Source organism: Durio zibethinus, unplaced genomic scaffold (assembly GCF_047325235.1).
Source record: "Durio zibethinus cultivar Kanyao isolate XHJ-2024 unplaced genomic scaffold, ASM4732523v1 HiC_scaffold_221, whole genome shotgun sequence".
In the NCBI taxonomy this organism is placed as follows: domain Eukaryota; kingdom Viridiplantae; phylum Streptophyta; class Magnoliopsida; order Malvales; family Malvaceae; genus Durio; species Durio zibethinus.
In genome coordinates, this window is record NW_028322844.1 from 20,001 (window position 1) to 30,000 (window position 10,000).

At 33.6% G+C, this 10,000-nt stretch overlaps 1 protein-coding gene across 1 annotated transcript in view; it reads left to right on the plus strand.

The window, feature by feature from the left end:
* Positions 1-6,404: 6,404 nt before the first annotated feature.
* LOC149509203 (DNA-directed RNA polymerase subunit beta) overlaps positions 6,405-10,000 on the plus strand; it is a 5,956-nt gene continuing 2,360 nt past the window's right edge. The window contains exon 1 of the mRNA XM_089757761.1: positions 6,405-10,000. This exon is cut by the window's right edge and continues 75 nt beyond it. Within this exon, the coding sequence (XP_089613887.1) occupies positions 6,405-9,617 (3,213 nt within the window). The 3' untranslated portion in view covers positions 9,618-10,000.

Below are 10,000 nucleotides of genomic sequence, written 5' to 3' on the forward strand. Positions count from 1 at the left end.
TCATATTTCCTTCAGATGAATATAAAACAAAAAAAAACTCCAGAGTATATTTTTTCATTTCACGGGTCGAGAAATCCACTTCGAATATTTTTCTATTTACTTTTCTATATCAGAAAAAGAGAGAAGTTCCTATTTTTCAATCTAATACAATATTAAATTAAATAATAGGAGACTCAAAATGAAAGTTTCTTTTTCGCACTCACTCTCCATCACATTGTCAGAACAAAAGTGTCATATGTATCGATATGGAAATATTTGATATGTGAAGACATGATTTGATTTAGATTTATATCTAAAAAATTCTATATATTCTATATAGATAGAAATGGGTCTTGTTGTGTTCTGGAATCAAAGAAAGATAAGATATTGAAAAAGGCTCTTAGGTTGTAACTTGAAATAAACGTTTCTCTTTCTCTATAAAGGAATAGAATATTAATTTATTCCTAGTAACAAGAAGATTGAATCGGAAATATCGACAGATTCTTGTGGAGTCCAAATAAATATGAAAAAAAAAAAGAAATCTACTGTTCCAATTTCATCTCTATCGAATTTTAATATCAGAATAGTGGATATAGTCACGATTCAATGGGTTAGATCCACTTACTTTTTCTTTTGTTGATTTCTAATCTTTACAATTCTTTACAATGGATTTGATTGGAATAATATAATGCAAAATAAAAATAAAAATATATATATATATTTGTCAATTCAAGAGACGACTTATCATTATTCATTATAATAAACAAATGTTCAACTTTCTTTTAGAATTACTCTACTCTAACTCATTAGAATAATAACTTATTAGATAATAACTTATTAGAGTTAAATTATACAGTTTCTAATTAAATTATTATACATATACAGTTGGTTTTTTATTACCAATAAAAACAACACCCCTATTCTTCGTTTAAATATGAATACTACTATTTCACTGGAGTTTTATGAAAAAAAAAGCCAAAAGCCCCTTATCGGATTTGAACCGATGACTTACGCCTTACCATGGCGTTACTCTACCACTGAGTTAAAAGGGCCGTTCGATTCAATTACTGAATGAATCGATAAGATCTATTTATATATATATATATAAGTATAAGTTATATATATATAAGTATATGCAGTAGACTCATAGTGGCTAGTAGCTCATTCAGGAATGAGAATTCTAATTTACTTAACGTGTAGAGGGTAAAATGGGTTTATTGATATTGGATTTGATAAATATCAATGCAATGAATTGTTTCAAGGCCGATCATAATTGGCTTATCAGAACAGAACGAAATTCATTTATTTGATTTGATTAATAGATGTACCTTAGCAATTCGACATGGATCCAATATATTTTATCGAAACATGTGATGAAGAGATTTGCTTTGTCCACCGAACCCAATTTTTAGAAAAAAAAAAAAACACACATAATTTTCGATAACTTCTTGCTCCCTCTTCCCAAAATTCCAGATTTACTTTTTGTTAATTTCCTGGCTTAGTGTGAGATAGAAATACGCCTGTCTCGTCTTAATCTTAATAATGAGTGAATCAATGAATGAAAGTGGAAGAAATGAAGAATGAAAGTGGAAGAAATGAAGTTTAACTCCCCTTTTTATGTTTATGTCAGACCAATCACTTCCCGAAAGGATCTTATACTTTGTATTATTAATATAATCTAGTTTCTTTTTATAATATCGATTTATATAATATAATAATATAATAGATTGAATTTATCTAATTTATTTCTATATCTAATTTATTTCTATATAGAATAGAGTGGCGATTCAAATGAATGATTTATGAGTATAAATCATGAATCAAAAATGGAAAATCATAAAAGATGGAAAAAGCTTTCGGATCTAGTCATATCATTCCATTATATTGACAATTTCAAAAAACTGTTCATACTATGAGCATAGTATGATGTCGGTCAGGCAAATATGCCCCCATCGTCTAGCGGTTCAGGACATCTCTCTTTCAAGGAGGCAGCGGGGATTCGACTTCCCCTGGGGGTAGGGTACTACGAAAGGAAGTTGATCATGGATTATCAATAAACCTATAATTGATTCTTCCTGGGTCGATGCCCGAGCGGTTAATGGGGACGGACTGTAAATTCGTTGGCAATATGTCTACGCTGGTTCAAATCCAGCTCGGCCCAATAATTCGCTGATCCGCCATAACATAAAATGCCCATTTTTTTGTATTTTGTTTTCCAGAAAAGCCAAACAAAAAAATTAGGGAAGAATAAAAAAAGTCCAATTTTCTGATATATCCATCCCTACCGCTATTTGTTTTTTATTTGTTCTATTTATTTGTTCCCATAAATTCTGACCTTGATAATGATCTAGATTCATATCAGGATCATTAAGTATAAAGTTTAATGAAAAGAAAGAGTAAAGTAAAGAAAAAAGACTCTTTTTTTTTTTTCATTTTAAAATTGATTATCGATCGATTTGGCAATAACGAAAGGATTACTAGTAACTAGTAATCCGCGTTGCTCTCACTAAAGCGCATACCCGTATGGATATCAATATATCACTCGCGCCTTTGTTTGTTACAACACGGCGATTCGAATCTAAAATTTAAATAGAAAATGGCTTGAATGAAATCATAAGAATATCTATGCTGTACACTTTTCTTTATTGCCCTGGGATTGTAGTTCAATTGGTCAGAGCACCGCCCTGTCAAGGCGGAAGCTGCGGGTTCGAGCCCCGTCAGTCCCGACGGATACAATAAAAAAAAAATACATCAATTGATCCCTCCATTTTCTGTGAAAGGGAATACAAATGAAAGAATTTCATTCCCAAGGATAGCCTTTTTTATTTATTTTTTCCTTTCCATTTTTTGTTGGGGTTTATTTGTAAACTATTTGTAAACGGTGAAAGTGGAAAAGCAGTCAGATGATACATCATCAGATGATTGTACAAGGAAGGCGGTAGATTATCGAAAAGAAAGAGTGGAAAAGAATATATAGAAATAAAGGAAAGGAATTCTTTTGATTGGGCCAGGAATCCAATTTTGTATTCGGTGTGGATAAAAGAGCTTCCTATGTTATACTATTCAATTCTCGACGGTGAATCGATTTGATAGCTTAGATATTGTTATTCATGATATTGATCCGATTCGATGTCATTGAAATGTAAGTCATCGCATTGAATTTACAAGCGACAAATTTATCATCTCTATGGGATTAAATCCCGAGTTATTGCGAAGTAAAAAAAACAATGAAATTATGGAAGTAAATATTCTCGCATTTATTGCTACAGCGCTGTTCATTCTAGTTCCTACCGCCTTTTTACTTATAATATACGTAAAAACTGTCAGTCAAAGTGATTAATTTGAATGAAACTTGACTTTTTATCAAGGATTTAAGAAAAAAAGGATTCCAATTTCACGTCTTAAATAAATTAAATAAAATGAATGGACTAGAATCAGCAGTATCCTATCAAACTCGATAGTATGGTAGAAAAAAAATATGAATCTTTCTACCATACTATCCATATCTATTATTGTAATGTATAAAGATACAAGCTTAATATAGATGAATCTACAATATGTATCTTCATACATGTCGATATCAATTAAATATATGTAATGAAATATATGTAATGTACATAGTATCTCAATTTTATTTCTTCGCTTGATCTATTTTATTTGTGTTGATTTCAATCAATCTGAAATAATTGAAAGGCAAGTCTTACGATTTTCTAATTCTTTCATTTCATGGAACCGATTTTTAATTTAACTTCTTTTCTTTGATCCATGATATGAAATGAGTCAATAAAGCATGGCATAAATAAAATTCCTAAAATAATAAATAAAACAGGGGGTAAGTGTGCAATATGTGACTACACTAAGGCAAGATCTTATTAAATAAAAGAACTACTTTTTTTCTCTTTGAACAGTAACAGTAAAGAGGGAAGGAAATAAAAACAAACAAATACAGAAAAAAAAAAGGGGGGGGGGTTCCTTGTCCCTCATTGTCCATATATAACTCTGGTAAGAGCTGGTTCATCAAAATAGAAAATTTAGGAAGAATTCTTTTTTTTTTTTAATAAATTGCCTATCATCCGTATCCCTTTTACTTTCGAAATACGAACATGGGAATTATTGAAATGTTTGTTTGATTTTGATTGAAAGGGTATTATTCATAGAATACATTACTCCACTAGAATCCAAGAATTTCGAAATGAAGACTAATAAAATAGTTAAAAAGGCTTTGCAAAACGATCTAGAAAACAATTGATACGGTTTGATTCCTCAACCCAATTAGAAGTACCCCTAGAGTCCACTTCTTCCCCATACTACGAGTGAAAGGGAAAATGTAAAGACTACCATTAAAGCAGCCCAAGCAAGACTTACTATATCCATGTGTATTATGTCCCCTAATTTCTATGAATATGAAACAAATAGGAAGGAATTTTTCCATTATTGTTCACTAATAATAGTGGAATTACCGGTGCAGAGTCAAAAGGAAAAGGGAATTCTGACACACCACCGTTGATGAAACACTTCAATAAATCCGCTTATAACAAGTTCTTATATGATTTCTAGTAAAATCGAGAACCATTAAGCACAAGCAAAATACGCAGTAACACTTTTGGAAGTATCAAAAGAATGTTACTCACATGTAGCAATAATAAGACTTCTTCTTTCTTTTGGTGTCCCTTATTAAGTAAAAGCCAATTATCCATCCAATCTAATATTGATTGGATGCCTGAACACTCAGAGACTTTCATCAGTCTGTATACAAAGTATCTTCCAACCCTTCTACAACCATTCATTAGTTAATTAAACACTCCCGTTATCCAATCTAATTCAAGACTCCGATAGTAGCCCCTCTATTAGTAGGGGAGGGGCTACCATATCAAGATTTACTCATTCCCTTCCACTACTCTAGTTTTTCCTTGAATCCTAGACGTAAGGATTTACAACACTTTAGAAAACAAAACCTCCGGAAGTTTATAATCAAGTTTATAATCAAGAAAGTATCAAGAGTCCTTTTCTTACACTTGTTTTTGCCGGAGAAAATTGGTCGAGTTATATCAGCAAAACAGAATATAGGATTTCGCGTTTTTTGTTGATCAGGCGACACCCGGATTTGAACTGGGGAATAAGGGATTTGCAGTCCCCCGCCTTACCGCTCGGCCATGTCGCCAAAAGGCTACAAACAAAAAAATGAGAGTATCCCCTTTTTATTTTTAGATTGGATCCATACCTTCAATTGGTTATAGTATCTCAAGACACACAATATCTAAAAACAAAAACTTTCCCTTTCTTTTTTCTTTTCTATTGAAAAAGAAAATGTGGATTCTCAGTTACAAAAGTAAAAATGCAGGACAAAAAAATTGGAACCATTAACTATTAACTATTGACGGCAAATTTATGGACGATTCTTCTTCACTTGTCTTTCTCTAATGGTATAGAGAAAATAAAAATGGATACATAACTAATTAGTATTGATTTTTTTTTTCAATTTTTCAATTCAATAAAAAAACTTTCTTAATTTCAATTATAAATTATATAATTATAAATTATATTATAATAATATAACAGCAATTATGAGTCTATGTAAACCCCCGAACATAAGTTGTTACACAGCTCTAGTTATCTAATGAGGTATTTTATCTATCTAGATATGATGTCCATAGGGAATCAGCAAGAAATTATCGTGTTTCAATTTTTCATTGAATAGATTAAAATTAAAGAAAAAATAGAATTTTTGATAGAGCACGCCATGTGTTGTCTCCACTAGAGAGCTATAATGGAATAAAAAGAAAAGAGGAAAGACATATATAAATAGAAATGCTATATCTGCATATGTTTAATAAATACAAGCCCTCTTTTCGTACGCACTTCAATCATATTCTAAATATTCTACTAAAAAATAAAAAACTAAAAAATGGGTAAAAACATCTCTCTTCTCTGCGAATCATTTTTTGAACAGAACAATGGAATCTATGAAAAAATTAAGTGCTAGAAAAATCAACTCTCTCCCGATATATATTTTATGATTATTTTGTCTTTATCTCAACGAACAGATCAAATCAGGAATTCATTTCATTTTTCTGGTATTCAATCGGATTGGAATATGGAATATCATAATAATGGTAGAAATTGAATTATTATTTTTTTTTTTGATATTCTATACAAAACTCCATAAGGCTAAATGGCATTTATCAATTCTTTTATGTAGCTGTTTGTTATAAATATAAATTAAAATTTGAGTATAATTTTTCTTCTTCCGTTCATACGCATTTCATACATTCCATATATATTATATGGTATATGGAGTTAGATAAAATTTCATGTGATTCAGTAAACAGAATAGAAATTCAATTCCATCATTATTAGATCGATTCATATGATTCGATGAAGAATGAGAAAAGAATGGGATTTTTTTGATAAATGGGAAATTCAAAATGCTCGGGAATGAAAATGGGGAAATGTATACAATACCTGGGTTGAATCAGATACAATTTGAAGGATTTTGTGGGTTCATGGATCGGGGCTTAACAGAAGAACTTGATAAGTTTCCAAAAATTGAAGATACAGATCAAGAAATTGAATTTCAATTATTTGTGGAAACATATCAATTGGTGGAACCGTTGATAAAAGAAAGGGATGCTGTATATGAATCACTCACATATTCTTCTAAATTATATGTATCCGCAGGATTAATTTTGAAAACCAGTAAGGATATGCAAGAACAAACAATTTTTATTGGAAACATTCCTTTAATGAACTCCCTCGGAACTTCTATAGTAAATGGAATATACAGAATTGTGATCAATCAAATATTGCAAAGCCCCGGTATCTATTATCGATCAGAATTGGATCCTAACGGAATTTCGGTCTATACTGGTACCATAATATCAGATTGGGGGGGGAGGTTCGAATTAGAGATTGATAGAAAAGCAAGGATATGGGCTCGTGTAAGTAGGAAACAGAAAATATCTATTCTAGTTCTATCATCAGCTATGGGTTCGAATCTAAGAGAAATTCTAGAGAATGTTTGCTACCCTGAAATTTTCTTGTCTTTCCTGACCGATAAGGAAAAAAAAAAAATTGGGTCAAAAGAAAATGCCATTTTGGAGTTTTATCAACAATTTTCTTGTGTAGGCGGGGATCCGGTATTTTCTGAATCCTTGTGTAAGGAATTACAAAAGAAATTCTTTCAGCAAAGATGTGAATTAGGAAGGATTGGTCGACGAAATATGAACCAGAGACTGAATCTTAATATACCTCAGAACAATACATTTTTGTTACCGCGAGATATATTGGCAGCTGCGGATCATTTGATTGGAATGAAATTTGGAATGGGTACACTTGACGATATGAATCATTTGAAAAATAAGCGTATTCGTTCTGTAGCGGATCTCTTACAAGATCAATTCGGATTGGCTCTGGTTCGTTTAGAAAATGTAGTTAGAGGAACTATATGCGGAGCAATTAGGCATAAATTGATACCGACTCCTCAGAATTTGGTAACTTCGACTCCATTAACAACCACTTATGAATCCTTTTTCGGATTACACCCATTGTCTCAAGTTTTGGATCGAACAAATCCATTGACACAAATAGTTCATGGGAGAAAATTGAGTTATTTGGGCCCCGGAGGATTGACCGGGCGAACTGCTAATTTTCGGATACGAGATATCCATCCTAGTTACTATGGACGCATTTGCCCAATTGACACGTCTGAAGGAATCAATGTTGGACTTATTGGATCCTTAGCAATTCATGCCAGGATTGGTCGTTGGGGGTCTCTAGAAAGTCCATTTTATAAAATATTTGAGAGATCAAAAAAAGCACAGATGCTTTATTTATCCCCAAGTCGAGATGAATATTATATGGTAGCGGCAGGAAATTCTTTGGCCTTGAATCAGGGTATTCAGGAAGAACAGGTTGTTCCGGCTCGATACCGCCAAGAATTCCTGACTATTGCATGGGAACAAGTTCATCTTCGAAGTATTTTTCCTTTTCAATATTTTTCTATGGGAGCTTCCCTCATTCCTTTTATCGAGCATAATGACGCGAATCGGGCTTTAATGAGTTCTAATATGCAACGCCAAGCAGTTCCGCTTTCGCGTTCCGAGAAGTGCATTGTTGGAACTGGGTTGGAACGCCAATTGGCTCTAGATTCAGGGGTTCCCGCTATAGCCGATCAAGAGGGAAAGATCATTTCTACCGATACTGACAAGATTATTTTATCGGGTAATGGGGATACTCTAAGCATTCCATTAGTTATGTATCAACGTTCCAACAAAAATACTTGTATGCATCAAACTCCCCGGGTTCAGCGGGGTAAATGCATTAAAAAGGGACAGATTTTAGCGGATGGTGCCGCTACGGTTGGTGGCGAACTCGCTTTGGGCAAAAACGTATTAGTAGCTTATATGCCATGGGAAGGTTACAATTTTGAGGATGCGGTACTCATTAGCGAGCGTCTAGTATATGAAGATATTTATACTTCTTTTCACATACGAAAATATGAAATTCAGACTCATGTGACAAGCCAAGGTCCTGAAAGAATCACTAACGAAATATCGCACCTAGAAGCCCATTTACTCCGCAATTTAGACAAAAATGGAATTGTGATGCTGGGATCTTGGGTGGAGACGGGCGATATTTTAGTAGGTAAATTAACGCCTCAGGTGGCGAAAGAATCATCATATGCTCCAGAAGATAGATTATTACGGGCCATACTTGGGATTCAGGTATCCACTTCAAAGGAAACTTGTCTAAAATTACCTATAGGTGGGAGGGGTCGAGTCATCGATGTGAGATGGATCCAGAAAAAAGGGGGTTCTAGTTATAATCCGGAAACGATTCGTGTATATATTTCACAGAAACGCGAAATGAAAGTAGGCGATAAAGTAGCCGGAAGACATGGAAATAAGGGTATCATTTCCAAAATTTTACCTAGACAGGATATGCCTTATTTGCAAGACGGAAGACCTGTTGATATGGTCTTCAACCCATTAGGAGTCCCTTCACGAATGAATGTGGGACAGATATTTGAATGCTCGCTTGGGTTAGCAGGGAGTCTACTAGATAGACATTATCGAATAGCACCGTTTGATGAGAGATATGAACAAGAGGCTTCGAGAAAACTAGTGTTTTCCGAATTATATGAAGCCGGTAAGCAAACAGCGAATCCATGGGTATTTGAACCCGAGTATCCAGGAAAAAGCAGACTATTTGATGGAAGAACGGGGGACCCTTTTGAACAACCTGTTATAATAGGAAAACCTTATATCTTGAAATTAATTCATCAAGTTGATGATAAAATACATGGGCGTTCCAGTGGACATTATACACTTGTTACACAACAACCACTTAGAGGAAGGTCCAAGCAAGGAGGACAACGGGTAGGAGAAATGGAGGTTTGGGCTCTAGAGGGATTTGGTGTTGCTCATATTTTACAAGAAATGCTTACTTATAAATCTGATCATATTAGAGCTCGCCAAGAAGTACTTGGTACTATGATCATTGGAGGAACAATACCTAAACCTGAAAATGCTCCAGAATCTTTTCGATTGCTCGTCCGAGAATTACGATCTTTGGCTCTGGAACTGAATCATTTCCTTGTATCTGAGAAGAACTTCCAGATTAATAGGAAGGAAGCTTAATCGGAATGAATCAGAATTTGTCTTCTATGATCGACCGATATAAACATCAACAACTCCGAATTGGCTCAGTTTCTCCCCAACAAATAAGTGCTTGGGCCAATAAAATCCTACCTAATGGAGAAACCGTTGGAGAGGTGACAAAACCCTATACTTTTCATTACAAAACCAATAAACCGGAAAAGGATGGATTATTTTGTGAAAGAATTTTTGGACCTATAAAAAGTGGAATTTGCGCTTGTGGAAATTATCGAGTAATTGGAAATGAAAAGCAGGGCCCTAAATTTTGTGAACAATGCGGAGTTGAATTTGTTGATTATCGGATACGAAGATATCAAATGGGATACATAAAACTGGCATGTCCAGTAACTCATGTATGGTATTTG